At 48.8% G+C, this 14,064-nt stretch overlaps 1 protein-coding gene across 6 annotated transcripts in view; it reads left to right on the forward strand.

Moving 5' to 3' along the window:
- Positions 1-14,064, forward strand: part of LOC119448018 (fat-like cadherin-related tumor suppressor homolog) — a 653,800-nt gene that overhangs the window by 255,328 nt on the left and 384,408 nt on the right. For all 6 annotated transcript variants that reach the window (XM_049666727.1, XM_049666730.1, XM_049666726.1 and 3 more), the window contains 2 exons: positions 81-249; positions 8,482-8,685. In XM_049666727.1, the coding sequence (XP_049522684.1) occupies positions 81-249; positions 8,482-8,685 (373 nt within the window). The remainder of the gene's footprint in view (positions 1-80; positions 250-8,481; positions 8,686-14,064) is intronic.

The following is a 14,064-nucleotide window of genomic DNA, read 5'->3' on the forward strand; positions in this document are numbered from 1 at the left end:
CTAAATTAACAATGAGCAGCTTTGAAAATTACCCAAGCAAAACTGTTGGCAGAGAGACCTTGTGCTGGCGTTGTGCCTAGGTGGAGGCCATTGACCTGGACGAGGGCCCCAATGGTGAACTGCTGTATTCACTTCACGAAGGAGACAGCCAGATGTTTGACGTGGACGAACGGTCAGGGGCAATTCAGCTGCTTCGGACCCCCAGCCGTCGAGATGAGCACACCCTGGTGCTTGTGGCTCGAGATCACGGTGAGCCTGTTTTTCTTTGTTGACCCAGGTGCGCGGCTCTTTTGATGGACCCAGGTGCGGGGCTAATTTGTAGGTTGTGAAGAGCAGCAGAAAAAAAACATGCCACGAAGGCTGTCTCCAGCGACTTGCCATGAGCTTACTTTCTAAATACACATTCAAATTCTGCTAAAGCCTGTACATTGTTGAAAGCATTTGTTCTGTAATCTTTTTGGTTCAGTCACAACCTGGTATAACGAACACAGATATAGCAAATTATCAGTTGATACAATGAAGTAAATTAAAAAATTTGGTTGGCCACGTTTAACTTCAATGGGCTAATCTACGACTATAATGAAACTGAAAATACAAGGTCCAACGGAATATCAGATATAGGAAAGAAATATTTGCTTACTCATAGTTCATAACATGTTTCTCAAGAGGCAGGCATTCCGGAGTGGTATTCTCTGTCAATCACTTTAGGGGATAGGGGAAGCTTTTGCTTGAGTCAGCACCAAACACAGCAGCATCTACGAGCACCAGCGTTCCTGGCATAGTGTGAGAAGCGCTATTGCCCATAAACGCCAATGCTTCTGGTGCCGAGTGAATCGGAATATAGCGAAAATGATCATATTGCTGACAGGAATTGACTGAGAATACAGCCCTTGTGGGTGCTATTTTGAGATGCTATCTTTTAGCAGTTGGGAAAAGGAACCATTCACTTGCCCTTGCGTGATTTGTTGAAACTGTGCTTTCGTCAGCACAAAACCACCGAAGGACTGTCGATAAGCGCTGCAGAGGCTGTCGACATGACTAGGCAGATGCGCAATTACCTCGAGAGCTTCCCGCAGCGAGAAAGGCCGAAGTGGCAAAGGCGGCTGCATCCATGGACAACGTAGAGGAATTGATAGTTGGCAACTCTGCGGGAAGCCGCCATACAACGGTTCAGTCCTTTTTCAGTCCTTTTAACGTTTACAGGTGAGGTAGTATTCTAGTGTCGTTCCACATGGTGCTCTCATGCAATCCGCCTTCTGCATTACACTATGGCACCACCTTAGCGGGCCCCGTGAGCAACAAAATCTATGGCATCAGGGGGGCCGCGGCATGCAAAGAGGCACACTGCATGAAGCAAGCTGAAATGTATTTGTGCATTTGTCAGTCGTTCTCTTAATTTTCATTTGGTTTCACTGGGCACTCCCTGGACAGGACACCGGTGCCGACAATGACTCTGGTGCATGCGACAACTGCGAGTCATCGAAATGTGATGACGAATTTTCGTGCGGCAATGCTGACAAAACCAATCGCTTTGCGATGGGCCGCTGAACGAATACATCGCACCACAACGCGATTGCCACAATGCCTACACTTGTATTGATATTTAGTTGGGCGCAGTATGAATCCAAACATGCTTTGGAAATTGAAATGCACAAATTTGAGCACTCGCCAGCAGCCCACATTAAGTTTGAGCTGAGGTTAGTTCAGCTCAGCGGAGGTTAGCCCTAGCGTAGCAGCTGAGTTCATGCTAGACCTGCCCTGAATGTTGTGGAGATCGGTTTGCACAACGCTTACCCTACGAGCGACGGTCTGGAAAGGGCACGATGCTCCGCCACTCCGCAACGCACAAAGGTGCTATGGCAGGGTTCGTCGACTCTCCGACACGGCGCAGAGAAGGCTCCGCAGTCAGATCGCCGACAAACACGGGTTTATTCACCCAAGATGCAGCACAGTGCGACAGTCACGGTGCTTACGGGCGAAGGCTCACCGCAAGACCGATCGAGTACGCGCACCCGCTGCCCAAGGGCTAACCGGGTAGCGGTCCGCCAAGCGTGAGAATGAGGGGTGGCGAAAACAAAGGTGTCATGTAACCACCTCGTCGCGGGCCTGTGAGCATCTGCCGCGGCGAGGAAGCGCTCAGCGGACGAGAGCTCGGGTGTAGAGGGTGCACAAACCCGCCGCGCAGGAGGCCAATCAGGGCGCGTACCGGTGACGTGTTCACGTGGGGCAAGTCCAATCCTGGCGGGGGAGAAGCTCAGTTTGTGCGGGAAAGTAGGTCCGGTGCGCTAGTCATCTCTGCCATGTTGCTGTTTCGGCGGCGGCTCCTGGAGATCGAGCTAAGCGCCACACGCGCGCTGGGGGACAGGGCGCGGGAAGGCACCTCGATTGCCACATTCCCCCCTCCTAAAGACCGAGGCCAGCCTCAAAAGGTGGCTGACCAAGGCCAAGTGTCAAGGTTGACTCAGCCAAAGAGCGCTAAGCCAGCGGAGCAAAGTCCAAGAGGGTGTCGTCGTCTTCACTTGATACGAAGTCAGGGTCTTGCCTTGGCTACCAAAGTTCCGCACACTGGAAGGACCCACCGCCAGGAGGAAGAGTCTGGCAGCCCAGGAAGGACGGGGCGGGGCAGCACCCTGGTTCTGCCAGCAACACTAGAGGTCCGCCGGACAGGAGCAGCCAGATACGCGCAAGGCGGGGCTACCATTTTGACGCAGCAGCCACCACAGAAGTCACTGCGCTCCCCGGATTGTGCAGGATCAACAGGCCGGGATGACCAGTAGCCAGGTTAGCTGCGGAAGCCGGAGTGACCCTCCTCGGCCAGGGGTCAGCGCTTGAATGGGCGGACCAGCCGCAGTTAGCGGCAGCTTAGGCCGCAGGAGGCAAGGCTGCTCGAGTTCGGGGCCCCCAAGGCCGGAGTCAGTCATGGCGGAAGGACCAGGAGCAGCAGGCCTCGAGGTCAGCAACTGACTGGCATGATAGGGCCAGGGACAGCTGGCTTCGGGGTCAGCAAGACTGGAGGCACAGTGGAGCCAGATGCAGGGAGAAAACTTGACTCAAGGGAAAAGACAGTAAAGCCCCCCGGCATAGCCAGCGTGCCAAGAAAGCTGCCTGCCTGGCTGACTGCCCAAGAAGGGGCGTTTGCCATGCTGAGGCTTGGGCAACACATAAGAGGTATACTAGGCCACATGGGCCTGTCACCGCTTCGATGTGCACCCTCGCACCGTAGCTACATTTCTCCATTCACCGGCAGGGTAGGGAATGAAGTCCCGCTACCTGCTAGTGGGAGAAAGCTGACTAGGCGCATCAGAAGGCGGGTGAACATGAGAGCGTATATTAGGCCAAAAGGGCCTGTCATTGCTTCAACGTGCGCCCTCGCACCGTAGCTGTGTCTCTCCATTCACTGGCTTGGCAGGGAATAAAGTGCGGCTACAAGCTGCTGGGAGAAAGCCTGCCTAGGTGCGTTTCTGCAAGTTGTATCGGGGGCGTGGCCTGTGGCCAGGTGTGTCACGGTTTGCCCGCGGTTCGTTGACCGTCTCTCCCTCTCCCCGGTCGTTGCTACGGGCAACGAAAGGTTTGAGGTCCGAGATGTGAACTGGACCGCCGACTGGTCTCCCTTGGGAGTCAACCAGCTTGTATTGACCCTTTTCGCGGAGCAGTTTGCTCTAGAGGAACGAGATGGCGCTTTCGGCGGCGCGCCATACGTTGCCTCAGCGAATGCGCACGAATACGAAACCATTACTGCGTCTACCCTCCTACTGTGCGATCAGCTGTCGAAAATGCAACTGGGTGTGCGCTAATGCACTGTGCCCAATTCATACTGCAAAATGTGTAACGATAAAGGGAGGACGTGTGCGGTAGTTCGCTGCAAAAATAGTGATTCACATATTAATGAATGGAATCAACCTGTGTCGCAGCTGCAGCATGAGGACTGCCTGTGTTGGCGCCCTCCGCGATGCATGGCTTTCCTCAAGGATAAAGAAATATAATTCATCCACCTGCGCTGTATAGCTAACCTCCAAAGAAAGGACTTCAATTCCGGAACATCGGCACTTGGGAGTGAGAACCGCTCGTTACAAAATGAAGTAGTGCCACTTACTGGCATTGTAAGTTTCCCGCACGTTATCTACACACATCCACCCTTACTCGCACGAAAACTTACGCCCACCCTATCGCCAACGTGTGAGTGAATAGATGCACACTTGAATCAATGTGCCGGAGCATGAGTGACGGCGACTACACCGACAAGACACGAATGCTGGAAGCTGAATGTTTCGTGACGCTCCACAGTCTAAGCAAGAGACTAGCGATAATACCTCTTTGGTACGGGCTACCACAAAGTACAGAAAATTTAAATTCCAAGCTTTGTGCGCAGCAAGAACAAATTTATCGCAGCAGAGCATATCCGCGAGTGATTACGCTGAAAATAAACAATCAGATAGTGGCCGCACCGAGGAACTTTACTGAGTCAGAAATATGACAAGCCGCTGGTTCAAAATGTTTGCCAAATAAAGAACGCAGAGCACACTTGATCCTGATTTAATTCATAAGCAGAAAGTTTGGACAGCTTGGAATACATTTCTAGCCCCGCTTTTAGTACAAGCACTGTATACACTGCTCACGCCGTTTGGACAAAGCGTAATGAGCTCTGAAAGCACTTACATGTCCTCTACAGCTGTGGCCAAAGCTTCGTGTCATACACGCAGTCACCGTCTACGATACGCGTCGAAATAGAGGTTTGCTGCGCCGTGCCCGCGTCACGCGCTTGCATTGTAAACACGGAGTTAACGGAGGCGGCTGAGGCAAGCAATGGACGCGTCACCACGTGATCAAACATGGCAGCGCCCACGGGAGCGCCGCGAAAAGGGTCAATACCAGAGGGGACATTTTGGTCTCCACTCGGTACGGGCCCAACCATTTGGCCGACAGGGAGGCAGAGATGCCTTTGGCGGCGTCACTCAAGACATGGTTGCATCTGAGGACGAGATCGCCGACACCATAGTGCACGTCCCTATGTGACCGGTCGTAATGGGCTTTTTGTCCAGCTCGCGCTTTTGCCAGGTTGGAACGGGCCAGGTCAAGGGCCGCGTCCATCTGTGAGCGCAGTTCCGCCGCCCAGCCGGAAAGGCCGGCTTTTGTGGCGCACGCCCTGCTGCCGGGCCGCAGAACGCGGTCCATCGGGTTTGGCAGCTCACTCCTGAAGTTAAAGAAAGCGGACGTGTACCGAGTCGAACGGTTCACCGTGGACCGCAAGGACCGCCTATCTCGTTAAGACAGACATCCCAATCCCTATGTTGCTGGGCAAAGGCCGCGAGCAACGGCTTGAGGCTCCGGTTAATCCGCTCTGTCGGGTTGGCCTGTGGGTGATACGTGGTTGTCTTGCGGTGCTTAATGCCAAAGGCAGCACACGCATCCACGAACGCCTTGGCCGTGAAGTAGGACGCGTTGTACGATATCAGCTCCGCCGGAAAGCCGAAGCTGTTAAAGACCTCGGTCAACTTGTCCCAGGTTGCACATGCCGTTAACTTCCGGAGCGGAAAAATTTCAACCCATTTTGTGAAGTGATCTGTGACAGCCAGGAGAAAAACGTAGCCTCGCCGGCTTCTGGGAAAGGGTCCCATAATGTCACACCCCGCGACTTACCATGGTAGTTGGCTGTCGATGGGCTGCATGAGCTCGGGGGGTTTGCCCGCGCGAGGCTTCACACATTGGCGCATGCGGCATGAGCGGGTGTAGTGAAAAGCATCATGCTTCATGCCTGGCCAGGTAGCGAAGCTGCACAACTTTTGGAAAGTCTTAACGCCACTTGCATGTCCGGTCACCCGCACGTCGTGGAAATAGCTCAGGGTGGCTTTCCTTAGACTGCGGGGTATCACTACCTTGAAAGACTCCTGGGGAACCTCCTCAGATGGGATATAGCGCAGGAGAGCTTTATCGGCGTCAAGCAGATACGTATCCAATGTGCCCGCTACAATACAAGCTGCGTGGCACTCGGTGCCAACAGCAATACCAGCTGTCCGTGTGCGCCCGACAGCTTTGCCGCCCCGCTCCTCTTGGGACCTTGGCTCTTCGAGCCTGTCAGCGATTTCTATTTACAAAAGCAAAAATGTGTATCAAACAAAAATGCCTATGCCTGCCGTACTGCGTGGCAACTGAACAAGGTTGTTGTTTATGCTGCTGTATTAAAGGGGCCGTCACTTGTTGCCTGTTTGACATAAGAGGCAAACTGTGCTTCTCAATAATAAAGAAATCTGTCAGCATAACAATACAGGCAGATCTACCACTCTAGTATTTGCATTTCGTTCATAGAAACGCTGGCAAGTGCGGCAGGCAGCCTTCGATCAAGAACGGTGACATACCAGTATTGGCACCACGCTGCGTCGCTGCTTCCAGCTTATTGTGTGTGCAGGGTGCTATTTTAAGAGCGGTTCACTTTAAGTCGGTATGGCCAGGACTGAACTATAAAAGCAGTTTTCTTCGTCCTACTTCCTTATCCGGTAGTTCACATTAACCGGCAGTGGATGAACTCGTCGGCTGTGCTAGGCCTAATAAAGCTGCGCTGAACGAGATCTGGCAAGGCTGAAAATTGTGCATTTCAACTTCGGAAGTATGTTTAGACCTAATTTGAGCATTAATAAATATATATACAAGCACAGTTGCTGTAACATTTGCGTTGTCGGTGCGATGTTCACACTCAGCGGCTGATTGCACAGCAGTCAGTAGTCTGATTTTGTTGGCATCGTCGGCACGAAACCCTGTTGCACTACGATAACTCACTGTTGTCGTACTAGTATGACAATATGCGTCTCCCCTTGACACAGTGTGCTAACTAGTTGGCCAAATGTTGGTATCGGCGTTAGGTCGACTTCTTGTTGGCATCGGTGTCATGCCGATCTATAGGGTGAAGTACCGCATGTTAACTGAATATTGTTTGGAACAGCTGAAATTTCTACCAAAGCACAAATAGTGCATCATCAGCACTCCGCCGACAAGACGAGTTCACATTCGGGTCGAGTATACTGCAGCCCACCCGCATACTACCCGCGCTACTCATCTGCTCCACGAACCACCGATGCCGCGCAAAATGCTTAGGGCACTCACTGGTAGCGTACAGCGCATGCACACTCTGAGCATGCAAAAGGCGGATTCATCGGTTAACAGGGGGAAGGAGTTTCGCTGGGCTCCAACTAAGGTGCTTAGCTCCAGCATGATTGGCACGCCACTGTGCAGCTGTTTTCGTTGGAATGGTCCACACAGCACCGAGTGGCCAATCTCGTTGATAACGGTGGCGCAGCGACTAGACTAGTTCTATAGGATAGTGTGCCTGGCACAGCGCCAGGGGAATGTTGTCACCCGTAAACATCAACTAGTCAATTGCTAGTCACGTGAAACTTTGCAGAAGTGATTATATCTCTGAAAGTGAATGACCAAAAATACCGCCCTTGCTGGATTGCTTACAATTCCCTGACACACAGTGTTCTGCTTGCGCTTCTCTTACGTAGGCACAATCGGATTTTTTTTTCCAACTGTATTAGTGTGTACTTCATAATGAATATGGGATCTAATGAAGTACTGTATTTACTCACGTAATGAACGCACCCCTAACTTTAGTCGTGAAATTTAGGATTTTTTTTTCTCCCGCGTTATAAATGCACCCTGAACTTGCTGCCGTGAAGTAGGAGAGACACGGCACTATTCGGCGTCCGATATGGCACCCGGCGGGTACGATTCTATCGGACGCCGTATCGGCCACCAAATCGTACCGTGTGTCTCCTACTTATATTGCTGTAGCAATCATATGGACACGCCAGGTGCATTTTTGCCATCGGCGCCGACGATCGTGGCTCTACCCGCGTTCGAGAGAGGAAAGCAGGGAGGAAATGCGCCGTATTTCGTCGCACGCATGATGCCGGGGGGAGTGGAGTGAGGGAGGGCGGCGCAGCAACTGCGCATTGCGCAGCTGCATGCACCCTATCTTGAAAGCGTCAGGGGCTCAGTCTAGGTGCTATGGCGTGCTCCGTTATTGCCGCTCAGTTCGCATTGAAACGATACACGGCACGAAGGTCACTTCGCTCGCTGTTGCTGCCACGCTTCCTCACGCCAGCCTCTTGACAGCGAGTGTCTCCGCGGTCATCGGGTGTGATTTGTTCATGTTTGCCTGTGTGTGCTGACACCATGTTGGTTACATTAGTTTGCAAGTTTATACGGCCGATAAAACTACTATCCTGACTTCGTATAGCCGTCTATGCATTTGTTATCGCAATCGATAGTATGCCTTTTGGGCGATACTGCGACTATTTTAGAGGGGGCCACACAAAAAAAATAGCTCAAAATTTTACTCCGAATAATAAACGCGCCCCCCAACTTTGTGCACATTTTTCAAGAAAAAAAGCGCATTCATTGTGCGAGTAAATACGGTAATTTTAGGGGCAGCGGCCACATGGGTATAATGAGGTTCGCCCTAATGACTGTTCTGCGCGATTGCAGGGAGTCCACCCTTGGAAAGCCGTGTTGGTGTAGCTGTGAAGGTGACAGATATAGCCATGCCCACCTTTGGCCAGCACTTCTATACCACATCTGTGGCTGAGGATGTGGCGCCTGGGACGGCATTGCTGACAGTGCAAGCCAAAGGCGCTCATCCGCTTATCTTCAGTTTGGCCAGTGACCACTTTGCCATTGATCGTGCCACAGGTTAGTCTGAATGGTGGGGTTTGATTGGGGCGATGAGCTACAGATTTATTTTGATCATATGCAGTGTATCAGTGTTTGGCGCAGTAGAAATGTGGCCAATGTAGCTGAGGATCAAACCCCCGACCATGCGCGGATCCAGCTGGGATGTGTGGATGTCCTGACACCTCCCTTAAAATTTGTGTGCACACTGCCAACGTACGGCACGTGAAAAGTTCATGAAGTACTTCACAAATGTTACTGTTCTTTTGCTCTGGGGAGACAAGAAAGGTTTAATGATTATTGAAGAGAACTCACCAGCACGTTCTCATCATCATCATCAATCGTTATCTCAAAGTCAGACCCCCAGCTTGAAAAAAACCTGGATCCGCGCCTTGCCACGACCACCTTGCACTCAGCAGCCTCTGAGTCACAGCAGTGGGTAATGCAGTTTTTCCATGTCATTATTGCACCAGCAGTCATCAGTGGTAAATGTTTATTAATGTGTTAGCGTTTTTTCAGTACTTCACACACTTTTTGCGATTTATGTATGTATGTATGTATGTATGTATGTAAGTAAGTAACCGTTTTCTCGCCTACCTCATTCACTGGGTAGGCAGTGGTCAAATGGGTAGCGCATCGGGCTGCTGTGTTGATGTAACAGGGTTCGAAAGCAACAATCAGACGAACTTGGGTGTGTGTGGCAATGTGTACAAGTGCCACTGTAGTCGCAGGACTGTGTAGGTACCGCTGTTTGAAGAAACTCTCGGATGCAGACTTGGAGTACTGGGTATGTGCCATTCGGTCTGTGCTGGTCTCCAACAACCTTTTTGACGTGCGTCACTGGGTATATCCTAGTAGCTGGGTGCCGCTCTTCAATGAACGTCTTTGACACCAGCTCGGGTAACAAGTTGTATGCCACTGGGAATGTGCCGCTCTAGAAAGACAAAAACAACCCCTAAATTTATCCGAAGCTGAGCAGAATCAAACCCATGTCAGAAGGGAACCTCAAGGACAGCAACCGTACGCTTTAGCTGGCTGTGCCACAAATGCACTGGGCATGTGCTGCTTTTCAATGAACGCCAATGCTTTAGCGAGCTGCGCTGTGATGCACTGGGTATGTGCCGCTCGTTATTGAACCACTTGCCAACTTGGGCCACTGAGTGTGCAGCAAGTGAGGGAACGATTTTCAGCGCCGGTGTGCCACGCTTCTCGTCTTGGAGGCCATGCACAAACTTTGCGGTAGGGACACTAAATGTTGCCACACACCAGTGTGTCAAGCATTTTAGAGGCCTCGCGCAGGCTTCACGGCGGCAGGAGCGCTAGATGGCACCGAGTGTTCTTGGGGAAGCACGAAAGAAGAGTCCCGCTGCAGTACACACCTAATGCTTGACTCGGTTCGACGGTGGCAATACGTTGTGTCGCTATATTGATTCAGTGCTAACGTATTACCGTCGACAGTCATTGTGAGATAGGTTCGGCGACAATTCATTTATTTATTTCACAATACTGTGAGCCCAGAAATACTGTGAGCCCTTTCTGGGCTCACATGGTGGAGGAAAATGTGTAATAAAGTAATTACACAGAACATGAAATACTATTTCAACTCGGAAATAAACTTGCAATGTAGACACTAATTATATCACAAGTACAGTCGGTTTCTGTTAATTCGACTCTTGTGGGATTGTAACATTTGATCATATTACCCGAAAGGTCAAATTGACAAATGGCCGCAAAATTAACAAATTCAATTACGTTTTCATTGTTCAGGGCAGCCTGCAAAGTCATTCTTCCAGCACAACTCAACCAGATGCAGCAACAAGCACCGACAAGTTTTAAACGCCTCCTCAGCATTGAACTGAAAGGAAGGATGAAGTTACATTGCATTGCAGTTTTATTTTCCAGAAAACAAAATACACATTTCTAGTAGGGATACCTGGGCAAAAAGCTGTTTTTTTACAGCTTGACTGGGCCCGGGCAACCTAAAAACTTTTAGCAGTGGTGACGTTCAGGAGATCAAACAGATTAATGAAAAAAACATAACCATTAATACCACATACAGATGACATGCACGTATTCTTGCACATATACTCACATATATACTAACACACGTATATATTGTAAATACACAAATAAACCGATTAGACTTCAGCAGATCACAGATATACCACCAGTAAAAATTTATAACAAATTGATTTGGAACAATAATATAGCTTTGAAAAGTTTAGTCGCGATTTAAAATAGAACCACTTGTACAATTTGCAATTGCATCCTGATAGTTAACAGTATTATAAGGCTACATGTTTTGGAAATAATCTTTAAGCTGTTTCAAAGTAAAGCCCATGGTATGCTTGTACCTGTTTTAAGATACTAGGTAAATTGTTTTCCAGGGTTTGTAACTTGTAGTTCGTGCGGAAATGCGGTGTGAACCACAGGTCCGTGTTTCGTGTGCATATGTTACTTCGTGCGGGTTTTAATGAAGCTGTGTGTGTAAGGAATTCGTGAAAGGAGCTAGCCGAAAAATAAAACGAGTGCAAAATACGAAAGTTGTATATGTGATGAGAGGCCATAATCTTATAGGCGTGAAATGCAACGCCAGTGTGTGATAAGTACGGAATGTTTGCAATGTATCGAACTATCTTTTTTTTTGTAACACGTGGATTTTCATACTATTTGTCTTTGTAGTTGTTAGCCATACTAGGCTGCAGTAGTTGATATGTGCCTGGAAGAGTGCGTGATATATTTGAATTTTGACAGATGTCAGAAAAATTGTGCGACATCGTGCCATCAGTCCAGATGCATGAAATAGTTTTTTGCAGATTATATTCACCTGTGTATCCCAAGATAAACAGGCCTCGAAAGTGACGCCCAGTATTTTGTGTTCGTGGACGAATTCGATTTCCTGCCCTGCATAATAAACGGCGCGATTGATCTTCAATGGCTTGTTTCTTGCGCGGAACACAATGATTTTGGTTTTAGTTGGATTCACTGCAAGTCTATTTTGTTGGGACCAGTAAAACAACTTCTCAAGAAAAATGTTGCATTTTCCTGCCAAAACGTCTGCATCTGGACCTGAAAATAAAACAGTGCTATCGTCAGCGTAAATAACGAAGTTAAGTGAAGTGTCTGTGTCGGGAATGTCATTTATGAATGTATTAAATAAGAATGGGCCTAAAATGCTGCCTTGCGGTACACCAGTCTTAATTGTGAGATAAGAAGACTGGTTTTCACCTATTGATACTGTGTGACTTCTGTTCGTCAAATAGGTTTTAAAAAGTTCAAGAGCGTTACCGTGTATCCCGTATAGTGAAAGCTTTTCTAATAAAATATTATGGTTTACACAATCGAATCCTTTTGTGAAATCGATGAAAAGACCTAGAGTATAGTGGTTTTTATCTATATTGCGTAGTATATGTTCCTTTATGGTTAATAATGCGGTCTCGGTTGATCTGCCATTTATAAATCCATATAAAGCATCCGATAATATTTGTCTTTCGAAAAAATTGTTGCTCTGATTAATATAATTTTTTCAAGTCCTTTTGAAAAACCGGAAATAACACTAAAGGTGCAGATATACTCCGACGTAACGTCGCCGCGCGCGCGCGCGCGGCACGGCGACGTTACGTCGGCTGAAGCACCACCCTCTACAGTCCGACGGCTCCCGACCGCCGACGTGACCGGCGGCTCCTGACGCGCTCGGACGTCGTTCGGCTCCGAATGGAGCCGCCTGCATTTCGCGCCGACCGCGCCGAACACGTCAGCACCGAGCGCCCTCTCTCGTCGCTGTCGCTACTCATCGCCAGTACAAAATGGCCTCTTCCAACGAAAACGTGGTGGACCTCTCTGGTTCCGTCATCGAGAGATTTTTGGACGCCGTACAACAACATCCCTGCGTGTATGACACGAAACGGATGGATTATCGCGATGTGGATCGCAAAAACAACGCCTGGGAGCTGATCCGCTTGTTCGCCGGCCTTTCGACAGGTGCGTCGATGTACTCATACTTTGTTTACATACTGAAACGTGGATACTTCTCCGAGCCTGGTATGCAATCACCGTTTGTTATTATACCTCGTTTTTCCTGTTTCAGTTGAAGAGTGCCTCAAACTGTGGAAGCGACTGAGAGATCGCTACACACGTGAATTGAAGGCGATTGAACAAACCAAAAGGAGCGGCAGCGGCTATGTTTCTCGGCGAGCGTGGGAGTTCGCAGAGTCGATGGCCTTTTACAGAGATTGCGGCCGTCCGAGAAAGTGAGTTATTATTCATTTTCAGAGTTCTGCGATAACATTCATTGCTGCTTAGTGTTTTGTCTACTTTGATGACTATATTTCGAGATCATACGTTTGTTCGCTTTCTAAAAATTCCCCGCATGACACTGCTGTTATTCAGTGAAGCAAACCTAGCTTGCTCTTTACGTGATTGTGATCCACGTTGCGCTTTGCATTTATCAAGTTCATGTCATTAATATTTTGTTATGTGTGTTCATTTAGGACACATGAGTTTGCTGTAGCTGGTCGCATCTGCCCTTTTCCTTCTTTTTAGCACGAAATGTTCAGGGTGCTATTTTTCTCATATCGCTTTAGTCCTTGCACGAAACTGTAAATTGAACACTGAATACCTCGACAGAATTGCCTGTCTCATTGGGGTTAACTACGACTGTGCACGCAACTTTTCAAACTCATTTTTTCTGAAGTGTCTACAGCGATATTATTCTCTATATACAAACAATATTATTCCTCCAAAGAAGCCTTCAGCATTCTCAGTGAGCGACGCAGCCAAATGAAATGGCTGCAAAACCAACTTTGTTTGGCCTTACAATTGTGCGCACCTGTTTTTCCTCGAATAATGTCAGCCTTTTCTCTGCAGAACTACATGCAGCTTGGAAGCCCCTTCCTGCTCGGGTGGTGATGATGTTGGCGAGACCGCCGAAACCATTTTATCAGGAATGTACAGCACACCACCGTCACCATCAGCAGTTGAAAGCTTTCTGGATCCTCCACCCGAAATACCATCACCAGCAACGCCGGCATCATTGGCAGTACCACCGTCAGTAACCGAGCGATATAGTGAGGCTCCACCCAAGCCAAAAAAAAAGACAAGAAAGAGAGACAGTTTTGAAGATGAACTTTTGGGCCAACTTGAGAAAAAAATGTCTGAGAATGAGGCATTTGGTTTGTCTGTAGGCCTAAGTTTGGATAAGATGCCACGTAAAATGGCATCAAAATGTAAAGTTAGAATTATGCAGCTCATTGCAGATGTGGAGGAGGAAATTGATTAACGTGCAAGTCAATTAATGCATGGTTTATAGCCCCATTTTTTAGTTTAGGTGCCAAGGCACTCATATATATAAGATGCGTGCATGTAGCTTTTGTTTATGTTAACGATTTAATATATTTGTTT

This window comes from Dermacentor silvarum, chromosome 4, assembly GCF_013339745.2.
Source record: "Dermacentor silvarum isolate Dsil-2018 chromosome 4, BIME_Dsil_1.4, whole genome shotgun sequence".
NCBI lineage: Eukaryota > Metazoa > Arthropoda > Arachnida > Ixodida > Ixodidae > Dermacentor > Dermacentor silvarum.